This window comes from Pleurodeles waltl, chromosome 2_1 (assembly GCF_031143425.1).
Source record: "Pleurodeles waltl isolate 20211129_DDA chromosome 2_1, aPleWal1.hap1.20221129, whole genome shotgun sequence".
NCBI lineage: Eukaryota > Metazoa > Chordata > Amphibia > Caudata > Salamandridae > Pleurodeles > Pleurodeles waltl.
In genome coordinates, this window is record NC_090438.1 from 112,670,956 (window position 1) to 112,684,579 (window position 13,624).

Consider the following 13,624-nt stretch of genomic DNA (forward strand, 5'->3'; position numbering starts at 1 on the left):
AGACAAGCACCGCTGAACAGGGCACCGCCGTGTCAAGAACCGCTGAACAGGGCACCGCCGTGTCAAGAACCGCTGAACAGGGCCCTTCAAGACAAGCACCGCTGAACAGGACACCGCCGTCTCAAGAACCGCTGAACAGGGCCCTTCAAGACAAGCACCGCTGAACAGGGCACCGCCGTCTCAAGAACCGCTGAACAGGGCCCTTCAAGACAAGCACCGCTGAACAGGGCACCGCCGTCTCAAGAACCGCTGAACAGGGACCTTCAAGACAAGCACCGCTGAACAGGGCACCGCCGTCTCAAGAACTGCTGAACAGGGCCCTTCAAGACAAGCACCGCTGAACAGGGCACCGCCGTCTCAAGAACCGCTGAACAGGGCCCTTCAAGACAAGCACCGCTGAACAGGGCACCGCCGTCTCAAGAACCGCTGAACAGGGCCCTTCAAGTCAAGCACCGCTCCGCTGGGCCCTTCAAGTCAAGCACCGCTCCGCTGGGCACCGCCGTCTCTGCACCGCTCCGCTGGGCCCTTCAAGTCAAGCACCGCTCCGCTGGGCCCTTCAAGTCAAGCACCGCTCCGCTGGGCACCGCCGTCTCTGCACCGCTCCGCTGGGCCCTTCAAGTCAAGCACCGCTCCGCTGGGCACCGCCGTCTCTGCACTGCTCCACTGGGCCCTTCAAGTCAAGCACCGCTGGACAGGGCACCGCAGTCTCATGCACCGCTGGCCCATTGGCAGAAGGGGCAGGGCCGGATCTGTGTCGGGCAGGGCTGCACGAAGCACTCTGGGCACCATGCCTCCTCCAGAACCAGTGGAGTCTGTAATCCACTTGATTGACTGTGGCTTTGCACTCCCCAGGATGGCACAGTGGGCAATCCACCCACTGTAGAGACTTGTGAGACTGTGGCTTTGCACTCCCCAGGATGGCACAGTGGGCAATCCACCCACTGTAGAGACTTGTGAGACTGTGGCTTTGCACTCCCCAGGATGGCACAGTGGGCAATCCACCCACTGTCTGGACTTGTGAGACTGTGGCTTTGCACTCCCCAGGATTGAACAGTGGGCATGGAGGCCCCTCGTGGATCTGGCGTCGTGGACTCATCTGGCTGAGGTGCACCCCCTTCCCTTCCCCCTGAGGTGCCTGTAGTTTTGCTATCTGATGCCCCTGCAGTGTTCTCTCCAATGGATTCGGGTATCGTGTGTGGGCTTTGCCCATGTGTTTAGGCCCATTGGCCCACGAACAATGGCTGATACCCAATTTGCACAGGACAATTTACATTTGTATATATAGTTATAGATGTTGGATATATTTTTTTACTTAGCCGTTCAATATACTTCAGAATTCATGAACATTTTATTTTGTCTTTGCATTCTTCCGGGGGGTTTAGGGGGTGTCACTCTGAGTTGTTGCTCTGCATTGATGTGTATGTAGTTGTGGGTGAGGGTGAGGGTGGGTGTGTCGCGTATGTGTGTGCCCGTAATTTTTTGCCTCCCCCCTCCCCTGTGTCGTAGGTGCAGTACTCACCGGTGTCTTCTGCGCCGGCGTTCGTGCTCCTGGTAGAGGAGCAGGAAGACAATAGCTGGTAGGATGTGTAGTTCGGGTTCCATGCTGTCCAGATTCCTCGTGGAGTGTGTAGAGGTGAGCGTTTTCCGTTCGTAATGTCTGTTTCCGCCGTGTTTTTATCGGCGGGCCTACCGCCCCGGAAAAGGTGGCGGATTGGTGGGTTGTGATAGGGTGGGTGGTACATTGGCTCCCGCCTGTCTGTTGGCGGTGACCGCTGCGCTGTTTGTTTGTCCCGCCGTGGCAGTCGGAGTGTTAAAGTGGCGGTCTCTGTTGGCGGTTCCCGCCAGGGTCAGAATTCCATTTTTTGGACCGCCTGCCTGTTGGCGGGTTGGCCGCCGCTTTAACACCGACCGCCAGGGTTGGAATGACCCCCTAAGAGCCTCCTTTAGAGAATGACAGGTGGCCCACCAGTTCATTGAGTGCTACCCTCCCGGGGAGCACCAAACACACAGTGCTTAATTTGTAAATAAAAACGTGCCGGTGCCCAAAGCCCTCCTCTTAAACATGCGGCTGCTGCAATTAAATGTGTGAACACGGAATACTGAGGCAGCGAAATCCCAAAGCCATCTCGGACCTCTTCAATCCATTTAAAACCACTCCCTGCCCCTTCAGCTCACACCTGCAGCTTTCTGCTTTCTCTCATTGTGATGCTTTTTTGTTTTTCTCTTCCTTTGTCTTTCCCATACGTGTCTTTTGCTCGCTGCAAATCCTTGAGGCAGAAGACTAAGCACCGGCCCTCAAAAATAAGTGCCTGTGCTCAGCACCGGAAACAACAAGTACAAATTAAGCACTTCAAACACCCCATCCATAGATCAGACGCAGATCTCTCTGCCACAGTGCATCTACCGGTGTGGCGGATGCACTGTTGACATGGCTGAACGACAAGCAGGCCGGTTTGTTGATATACTTGCTCAGGTCCGTGTCAAAATATCAGTGACCAAAATATTGTCTGACATAAACATTCTTTCCTAAATATTATTTACAAAAATATCACTCTATAGGCTTTACATTTGTTATTATTAACTACAACTTGGTGATAGTTTAGAATGATATTTAGGAGATGATGTATTTGTAGGATGATATTTAGGCCATAATTTTCTGGTAAAGTGCCCTGTTGTTTACACAGGAAACATCAAGGGCCGATTTTATCATTCTTTCATGCAACGTGACGCAGCAAAAGAACATGCTGTGCTGCGTGAAAGGGAGAGGGTAGAAATGCACAATATTTACCAACATATTGCGCATTCCTGCTCTCAGTCTGTGGTGGCACGCAATCTGCTGCCTAGTGCCAGTGCAGGCAGCCTTGCACTATGTTGCAAGGATGCCTGCGTTGCAGGCAGGATTGTTTTTGTGCAGGAAGGGACAACTTCCTGCACAAAAACAATCCTCTGAGGCCTTTTCTTCAGCACACTTAGAAAGAGGGAACAACAAGGACAAATAAAGATATTTATCCTCGTTGCACCTCCCCTGGGGAGATGTAGCATTTGTGCACATTCCCATGCTTACAAGTGTTGGCAGATCTGGGGGTGTGCGAAAATCCATGGGTGGATGTGTGGGAACACCCACGCTCCACCCACGGAACACCCTCCCAGGGCAGGGTACCACAAAGCAGTGACTTGCACTGCGTTGCGTTGCTCTAGATTTACCTAGCATCGCTGGGCCATGCAAGGTGATCTTGCGTTGCTTGGTAAATCAGACTTCTGGAATGCTTTGCTCTTGCGACACCCTGCACGATGCAAGGACTACGTAATACCTTGATACATTTGGCTTCAAATGTCCCTAGTGTGTCAGGCATTTTCTTCTTTTTGCTGTCAGGGATATTTTCCTGTTTTACAGCCCGCATATGCCATGCTTCTCATAGACTAATAGATGTAGAATCCAATACCAGCAGAGTGGATAAGCCAGGACAGTGGCTCAATATAGACATTGAACAAATGAGGTCACGGGGGTGAGCCCAGAGGTACCCACACTCAAGAGCATAAACAGAGGAAGTGAAAGCAATTGTAATGAATATAGTCAGGAGTATCGAAAAGTAATATGCGTGTACATGTGGTGCTGAGAGGGAAATCCCATGATCGGAGGCTGGAGAGGTAAGGATGGTCTTTATCAGTGGAGGATGAGATTCTCCTTCAGCTCTCTAATGAAGTATCTCAATCAAGGTTCACTGTAGTTGCGCAGAAACTAAGCATCCCAAGGGGCCAACCTTGAAACAAAATACGCCATGCCGGCACTCTGGTTCTTTCCATTGTGCACTTTGTAATTGTAAGGATGATGCCGGAGTGGCGTATTTTGTTTCAAGGTTGGCCTCTTGCGATGCTTAGTTTTTTTTTTTAAAGGTAGGGTTGTACCGTGACTGTTCTTGCCTTGCTGTTGATGTGGCAGATCCCGACAATGATGTGCGTTTGGAAGGACAGCCAATGAAGGTTCATCAAGGTCTATGAAGGTTGGGAGTGATGAAGTACTGCTTCCTGAGGCTTTTGTTGAAACACGCAGCGGTACAACAGGCACTCTTGAGGGCAGCCATAGCAGTGTCAGGCATGTCCTCAAGCCCGCCATTAACAGTATTTATGTGGGAGAGGGACAGCATTTGGGCAGCTGTTCTGATATCGGAGCTGGTCTAGCTTGGATTTCTTGACCACACAAGTTTTGAAGGATCTAGCAATTTATGTGAATACTAAGCACATGCGTATTTACATTATTATGTGAGAACTTTGATTACAGATTAAAAGAAAATGTACACAAATGCCCACAAGGTAATCTATGTACACAAGAGTCCTAAATTGTGCTTCTCTGAGTTCACACATGCAAATCTAAATCTATGTGAATCACCCCGTTTGTGTATTTGCGCAATAGGTGCAACTTTTAAATTTGCAAATATTTGTCGTGAATGTTTTCAGCTTCTTGTGAAGCACAGTGTGCAGGTAAGAGGGGCGTTCTCTTGGTATGAACATTACAGCTGAGAATCTCTAAGCGTTCTTGAAAGTAGGACTCTGGAACATCCCATGACTGTCTGTCGGCCAGATGGCTCCTGCTCTGTGAGAAATTAGAGGAGGGACCTCGCTTTTTAATTAAGCAGGAGAAAACTGGCACTTAGAAAGTCTCTGTGAAGGAGGCTTACCCCCTGAGATTGTTGTAGTCAGTGGCGGAACAGCACCTGCTTGCTTGCAAATGTTCCAGTAACCATGCCAATTACAGTTCTCTTGTGGCTCCAGAGAAAATTCATATATTTTTTAATTATTTTACTGTAAACTATACTGACGTTTTAGTGATAGCCTAGTGTAAACTAAAATGAGAGTTTATAAACTTGTCAGGTTTGTTTCTTTGATGTTTTTATGTTTTTTTCGCTTACAGATGGTGTAAACGCATTGAAGTCATCTGGGTAGTTTCAAGTTGCCAGCTTGTCTCAGTGTGTGCCAGCAAAGGGGTTGCTCTAACTGTCCCCAAGTTAATACTGGGAGTCTGATGAAGGCGCTTTGATTGCTTCTTCAAAGTCAGACACTGTTGACTGCAAGGACCAGGGATGCCCTAAGGTAAATTTCAGAAGCTTCCTGCCTTGGACATCAATTCTTCTGAATCTTGTTTGCCATAAAATACTCTTCGCCTGTCCATCGGGATGGGCAGCAGCCTGACTCCGGTTGGAGCCCTCTGGGCCGTCCTGTCCTTCCTCACCGCCGCTGCAAGCTCTACCAGTTTTTTTATGCCCTACTGGCTATTCGGGTCACAGATGGACAAGCCAGTGTCATTCAGCACCTTCCGGAGATGCACCTACCCGGCCCAGACTGAACAGAAGCACGTGGTGATGGTAGAAGAGTGCGGGAGGTATGCCAGCTTCAGTGCCATCCCCAGCCTGTCCTGGCAAATCTGCACGGTGGTGACAGGCACCGGGTGTGCTCTGCTCCTGATGGTGGCCATGGTGGCCACTCTTGCCTGTTGTATGGAAGACCTCATCTCCAGGATGACGGGATGCTTCATGGGAGCAGCACAGTTTGTTGGAGGTAAAGTATTCATTTACTGTGATCTTTTTCATCAAAGTTCTCTGTACAGTCAGGAATTTTAGGTCAATGACATTCAATACTTTGTTTATTCGCCTATCATTCTCAGTAACTTTATTTTTCAGAAGCTCTTCCAAATTTATGTAACATGCTGCACGCGTGAGAGGGCAGGAATGTGTAGTGTTTAACATAATATGATGCATTCCTAACCCGTTCCTAGCACTGGCACTCTTTTGTCTGCCTACTGCTAACACAGGCACCTTTACACTGTGGTGCAAGGGTTCCTGTGTTGCAGACAGGATTGTTTTTGTACGGGAACGTAAACCTTCCTGCACAAAAACAATCCTCAGGCTTTTTCCTCTTTCTATGGGTGCCTCGGAATGCTGCACACAGATAAAGAGGAAAAAACAAGAAGAAATAACAATATTTCTCCTTAATATGCCTTCTCTGGGGATCATTAGCATGTTGATGCATTCCCAGGTTTACCAGTGTTGGTAAATCTGGGAATGTGCACAAATCCATGCATGTATGCATGGGAACACTCACATCCCAACCATGGAACGCATCCCTGGGGCAGAGTAACTCAATGTAGCTATTTTCAGTGTGTTGCATTACTCTGGATTTATCAAGCCAACCAGGGCTACGGGAGGTGGTCTTGCATGGCTTGATAAATCTGACTTTGGTTTTGTGCTTCCCTTGAGCCCTCTTGCGTGGAGCAAGGGTGAAGCAAAACCTTCACAAATATGCCTCAAACCACTTATCTGACATGAGTAATCTAGAAGGAGAGATGATAAGATGGTAACAAAAAGGACTGCCCTAGCAGCCGCTGCTTTCACATGAAAATCCCAAATGGGACCTAACTGCCACAGAGGTTTCTCATTCATTTGCCTCTGTCACCAACAGAGGGAGAAGTAATTCCCTTGACATATAAAATTGTGAGCCTGGTGCCAAAACCAAGTGGACACCAAGATCCATATAGACAGCCTGGTTAGAGCAAACGTGAATGATGAACTCTAGGAAAGTTTAGAGTAAGGTGAAACAGGGAGTGCTGAAAAAAGGATGCTGGGTTTTCAAGGGAATTCTGCTTGGGCTGGGGCATGAGATTCACCAACCACTGGTTTATCCCTAGAATAATATAGCATTTCAACATCACCTCCTCAGACCATTCCTGGTCCGATAAGAATATTATGAAGAAGAAAGAAAAATTCTGTCCGACTGCTGTAGAAAGACATCTGAAGGACTTCTGCTGTCCATAGGCACAGGGACTGGAACTGTTATCTAAAGCCCAGATTAACCAACAATTTGCACCGGGAGTGCATCACAAAAGTGATGCAAACCTGACACAATAGGTTATGGGATTTACTGTCCAGTGTAAATCATGATTTGCATTAGGAAGTTGCCTGCAGTAAATCAAAGTAACGCTATCCACAACATTGCTCTACTGTGCCTCTAGGGGTGCGCCATGGGTGGTACATGGGTGTACCCACACACCACTCATGAATGTTGACACAAATTCCTATCTGCAAATATTTGTAGACAGGGATTTACACCTAAAAATGATGTCTCCTCGAGGCAGACATACTAGTGGAACAACAATTAAACGTTTCTGCATTTGACCAACTTTGGATGCTTGTTGCACTTTACAGTACACATAGAAAGCAGGGAAAGTATTAATATATATATTAAAAATATATTAAAGTATAAGTTTTGTACTGGAAGGGTTCTAAAACCTATGCTTGACAGAATGCAAACACCCTTGCACTAAAGTACAGATATGGGGCTGTTTTTCTCTCACTCTTTGACACAACACAATGCAGAAACTTTGGTGCTATGCTATATTGTGCCAATAATTACTATACCTGCCTCTAAGTGTCAGCTGTTGTCAGAAGCTAATCTGAATGCCCCAGAAGAAGTACGCTTTCTTAAAGCTCACCTCTTGGCCTTTCTGACTCCATTATGCAATATTTCACAAAGACTCAGAGTGGCCCAGTGAGGGGTAGGATATATGGGAGGGTACTGTGTGGAAGAAGATCAGCAAAGCAAAGAGGGAGAAGATCAGTGCAGCTTTGCTTACTCAAGCATTGCTATTGGTACATGAGATTCATAGAAAATTCACATAGAAGCAGCCTTACTTAACTCATTAAGTTTACCTGCAGAAAGGGGTGTGTAGAAAGGTTGCTGGTTTCTAGAAATCTTGTGACATTGCTGGAGCGCTAGGACATCTGCTTCACAATTACCAGTTTATGAGGAAGCCTTACCAACTTCTCAACGTGACATCCCAGCCTCTAGGCCACATGGATCTTTGACATTAGATGAGATTAAGCAAGAGTTGTACATAACTTACTCATCACAGTTTTAATCTTTTTCTTAGTCAATAATGAGAGTTTGATGAGAGTTTAAAAGTTTTATTGATAAATCTCTTTATATGCTCATCTTTATTAAGGCAGCATTAATTTCACCAGTAGTTCATCAAGTACTCAATACCCAGAGAAAATAATCACTTCCAGGACTTCTGGTCCTCCTCCTACCCACAGCCACTGCTCCTCCACTTCTCTCTTTCCCCTGGTCCCCTGATGCACCTCATAGCACTGTTGCCAAGGCTCACTGGTTGATGCTGAAAGTGCTGTTTCCTGCCTCAGTTTCCACTTCTTCTTTGCCCTCCCATCCCCATAAACCACCCACAGGAACCACACCTAGCACACAGCTCACACATGGCTACAATTACCTGACCCTACCACTCCATAACCCCACACTTCCCTATCCTACCTCCTCCTCAACACTGCTTCATCACCAAACACCGGAATCTGGGATCTGTTGCACAATGACTCACTGGACCTGCTTTTCCTGAAGGAAAGCTGGCTTACTACTACATCACCTCCAGACATCCTACTGTACCCCCAGTACAAGATCAGAACACAGGATATGACTAACAGACCCAGAGGTGGACTTGCCATCATCTTGAAAGAGTATATCAAGTCCTCCATTACCTCATCAAACACCCACAGCAACATTGAACACCTGACTTCAAGACTCCACATCACTGTCAAATACAACATGAGTGGCACCCCCGTGTATCAACTTCCTGGACCCCCAGTCAACTTTGGAAGCACAATCATGAATTTTGCTACCCCCTGATAACCGACTTCAGTGCCTTCATTCTCCTCTGTGACCACAATTACCTCCTAGAGCATCTCACTAACCTCAAAACTACCAGCCTCCTGGAGGACCTGACAAACCTCAGACTTAGCCTCACCCATGCACCCAGACACCTATTGCACTGTATCTCCACCAGACCAGCTCAGCGAAATCACAGTGGACAAGCTCACACTCATCACCTGGCCAGACCATGGCTTTCTCTGCTTCAATGTACCCATCCCTCAACACCTCAGGAATGCCATTGTCAAATGTTCACAACATGACTGGAACAAGATCTCTAAAGTATCTTAGTCCTCAAAATTGCTACACCACCGATCACACCTCAATGACCTCCAAAGAGACATATTCAGCTTCAACACCTAGATCATCTCCTACGTAGACACTCTGGCCCCACTGAAGACCACCAAGGCCAGTAGACCCAGACCGCAAGAAAAGTGGTACACAGAGAAGCTTATACTCCCCAAGCACTAGTGCTAACATCTGGATTGAACATGAAGATTAAGCCAGGATGACACTGACAAGAACATCGACAGATCAAACTTCAGACGATGCCACCAACATATCAAAGCCACCTAATTCCCCACTCTCCCCAAGTGCATTGAAAGCAGCACCAACAGTGCCAGGGAAATCTTTGCCATTGTGAAAGACTTAGGCCCTCATTCCTACTTTGGCGGGCGGCGGTCGCCGCCCGCCAAGCGGGAACTGCCAGAAGACCATACCGCGGTCAAAAGACCGCGGCGGTCATTCTGACTTTCCCGCTGGGCTGGCGGGCGACCGCCAAAAGGCCGCCCGCCCGCCCAGCGGGAAAGCACCAGCAACGAGGAAGCCGGCTCCGAATGGAGCCGGCGGAGTTGCTGGTGTGCGACGGGTGCAGTTGCACCCGTTGCGATTTTCAGTGTCTGCCAAGCAGACACTGAAAATCAATGTGGGGCCCTGTTAGGGGGCCCCTGCAGTGCCCATGCCAGTGGCATGGGCACTGCAGGGGCCCCCAGGGGCCCCACGACACCCGTTCCCACCAGCCTGGTTCTGGCGGTGAAAACCGCCAGAACCAGGCTGGCGGGAAGGGGGTCGGAATCCCCATGGCGGCGCTGCTTGCAGCGCCGCCGTGGAGGATTCACAGGGGCAGCGGGAAACCGGCGGGAAACCGCCGGCTTCCCTTTTCTGACCGCGGCTTTACCGCCGCGGTCAGAATAGCCCCAGAAGCACCGCCAGCCTGTTGGCGGTGCTTCCTCCGTCCCCTACCCTGGCGGTCTCGGACCGCCAGGGTAGGAATGACCCCCTTAATCTCTTTGACAGTTAGCTCAACCAACATCACTCCCTCACAGGATATCTGCACTCAGCTGGCTGCAAACTGACTTCTAATTCCCTTGCAGGCACCCTACCCTTCACTTCCATCACCCTGATGACCGCCCTAACCACCTGGACCACCACTGCCACTCAAGAAACCGTAGCACTGACGCAACCCATACACTCTGAATCACCTTTAAATCCCTGTCCTCGGTAACGTCTTCATTGAAGGTCAGCACTACCTTACTCTGATTCTGAATGATTCAATCAATGCAGCCACTTTCCTTGATGCCTGGAAACATGCTGTTGTTAACCCCCTCCTCAAGAAACAATCAGCGGACCCAAAGATGCTAGCCAACTACCAGCACATCTCCCTGTTAACCCTCCTGGCGAAGGACATGGAGAAGATCATGAACAACCGTTGCCAACCGTCGCCCACCTCGAAGACAACGACCTCCTCGTACCACTCAATCCAGATTCAGACCTTCTCACAGCACTGAAACTACACGGATGACATCCAACTGATCATGGACAGAGGAGACACTGCTGCACTCATTCATCTTTCTAGATCTATCTTTCGCCTTTGTTATTGTCTCCCGCCCCATCCTCATTCAGCGCCTGCACAAAGCTGGCACTCAAGGACTCGCGCTCTGATGGATCTGCTTCATCCTTACTGGCCACACCCAGTCAATCAACCTGAGTTCTTTCACCTCTGCCTCGATCAACCACATCTGCAGAGTAACACAAGGACCTATACTCAGCCCCCCTGCCACACTGTCCAATGCCTACATGGCCCCACTTACCAGCATCATTTGTGTGAACAGCATGACACAAATGACATTCAGCTCATCCTGTCCCTCTCCCACAAAACCCAAACACCTGGACCAACTTTACTCCATGCATGTCCAAAGTCGCAAGATGACTGAAAATAAGCTGCCTCAAACTCAACACAGATATGACAAAAGTAGTCACCTTCTGCAAAGACACCTCACTATTGAAGTCCGCCTGGTGGCCAGATGGGCTCGGACCCACACCTAACCCAACCAGCCAGGTGAAGAACCTTGGAAAAGTAGTCAACAAAAAGCTTGCTATGACCTACCAAGTGAACACAGTCTCTGCCTCTTGCTTCTACACACTCACATTGCTTATGACGTTTTTCAGCACTCACAGAACTGTCACCCAGGCTCTTGTCACCAGCTGGACTACGGCAACACAAGAAGTTGGAATCACCGCACAGCCACCAACCAGAAGACTCCAGATGATACAGAACTCAACTGCCAAAGTCACACTCAGACTACCACCCCTAACCCTCATCACTTTGTACGTTAAAGACCTCCACTGCCTTCCCATCCACAAACAGGCACTCTTCAAGTTGCTCACACACATACAGAGCCCTACATAACACATGTCCACATACCTTAATAAACGCATTAACTTCCACAAACCTACCAGATAACTCTCTTCACTGGACTCCTACTCACCCCTCCCTGCATTCATAGAAAGTGCCTTTTCCTACCTCAGTCCTGAAGGCTGTAATGACCTGGGTCTGCATATCAGAGCTGCCTCTTCAGCTTTTGAACTCTGCAAGAAACTGCAGACATGGCTCTTCCTTAGCCCAAGGCTTGGCCCACGCAACTCCTGCTTCCATCTCCAGGACATCCTCCCAGGTGAGCTGTGCGCTCTACAAATACACACAACAAATGCAACATTTCACACAGGATTACATTGACATCTATGGACTTTCATATTAAATGACACTCACATTACATCTTCATTGAAATTGTTACACTATTTTCAAACTAGTACTTAGGCATGCATTTCGTGTTTTATGATATTGGTTGGTATCTTACACCATTTATTCTTTTGACTGTATTGCTTTTACAGATTTTGACTGTTGCACAACACCTCCTTCTAAGCTGAACTAAGAAGTCTAGGTTTTGTGATTAAGCAAAATGTAGTAAACATACTCAAACGTGTAAATCACTCAGAAGTGTAAATTACTTTTGTGAGTCCAGCTACTGTGTTCAGTTTATCACATGATAGAGAATGACCCACACATATATGACAAATTGAGGTTTTGCACATTGACATTATAGTGTTGATTGAGACCAGTTAATAAATACAGAAAGGAGCTGTGAAGGATGAAGAGCTTTACCCTGATTATTAAAACTGACACGGGCAGGTTTGGCCACTCAAGTTGGTGAAACCCATGGGTGACTTGTCATTTAATTATTCATTACCATTCCGGTACTGCACCCTGCTATACACGTCTTCCAGGACTCTCAGCTCCCTAATTTACATCAGTTGAGTTTGTTGCACATGTGGCTTATGTTCTGGAACCGCCCAACACCAAAAACCAAACATATATTTTAGAGCAGTGATTAAAGCTTGCAGTGTGTTTCTACTTCAGTGTCAGCATGGCAGAGGCTGTAATCAGGGGAGTGTTGTAAACTAGGTTTGAGATGCAGTTTTATCGCACACGTGATGGTGTTTATTTGATGGTGTTGGGCTTGATCGAGCTAGGTGTGAAATAGTAGAAGTGAAGACATAACTAGCGAAAATTCTCAGACACAGCAAAAACCACATTAGAACTATGGCTGCATCAGTCGACCCAAGCTCTAAACATCAAATGAAGACATTCACAAAGCAAACTACCAATAATATTCATGACAAAACACACCCACAAGCACATAGGGTACAGGACATTCACAAGCCAAACACGGCCCACACAACAGCAAATACAGTCATTGGCGCACCAGGACGCCGACATCTGATTACAAATGAACTACAGATTCAATTGAACTACAGAAGGCAACAAGCATTGGTAAGGCTAATACGTAGTGGCCAGCCTGTTGCTTTGTCGATCCTTTTGTGTTTTTTTCAGGTCTTTTGTAAAACGTTATTGTTGGGGCAGATGCTGGTCCCTCGCCATAATAGAACATTTAAAAAGTTGGCTAAAAGCAACAAAAAATTCTCTCGAAAGTCACGTATTTTAATCACCATAGTATTCTCAGTCACTGAAGGGAACTACTTTGTGTGGGGATGTGCTACTTGCAAAAAGAGAAGAATGTCATCCCTCTCAGCGATGTTATCCAATGGCTGACGTGAGCTGACGCTTTGCCCCAAGCTGTATGGTTTAGTGAGTGGAAAACAAAATATGAACGACACAACCACAGACCAATAGAAGAAGAGGACTGGCTGAAAGTCTCTCTTTATATATAACATTTTAGTAAAATCAAAAGGTATTGGCTAACACCAGGCCTAAGACAAGGGGGCAAGTGCATATGCCAAAATGCCATTTACTACAACAACAAAATAGAAATCCGCGCCTGCATAGCCATCCACAGTGACCCAGGCAGCCTTTGTATGTACCACCGCCACTCCTTGGCCAAAGAGCATGGTTATACTCGCATGCCAAACAATGCAAGTAAATTTGCCAACTGTTGTACCATTTTATCTAAGAAGTCAGTTGTGCTTTAACATGTCAGTATTCATGGGTGTGGGTGGTACTGTGACCCCAGTAAATATTGGTACAGGCTGCTTTCAAATCAGCGTTTTCAGCTTTCTCTCCTTAAAATTAATCCTTCGTACACACAGTGTTTAAATATGTATCTTCATCTTTTCATCACAG

At 47.5% G+C, this 13,624-nt stretch overlaps 1 protein-coding gene across 1 annotated transcript in view; it reads left to right on the forward strand.

The window, feature by feature from the left end:
* Window positions 1–13,624, forward strand: part of LHFPL1 (LHFPL tetraspan subfamily member 1) — a 266,798-nt gene that overhangs the window by 82,443 nt on the left and 170,731 nt on the right. The window contains exon 2 of the mRNA XM_069205934.1: window positions 4,910–5,553. Within this exon, the coding sequence (XP_069062035.1) occupies window positions 5,172–5,553 (382 nt within the window). The 5' untranslated portion in view covers window positions 4,910–5,171. The remainder of the gene's footprint in view (window positions 1–4,909; window positions 5,554–13,624) is intronic.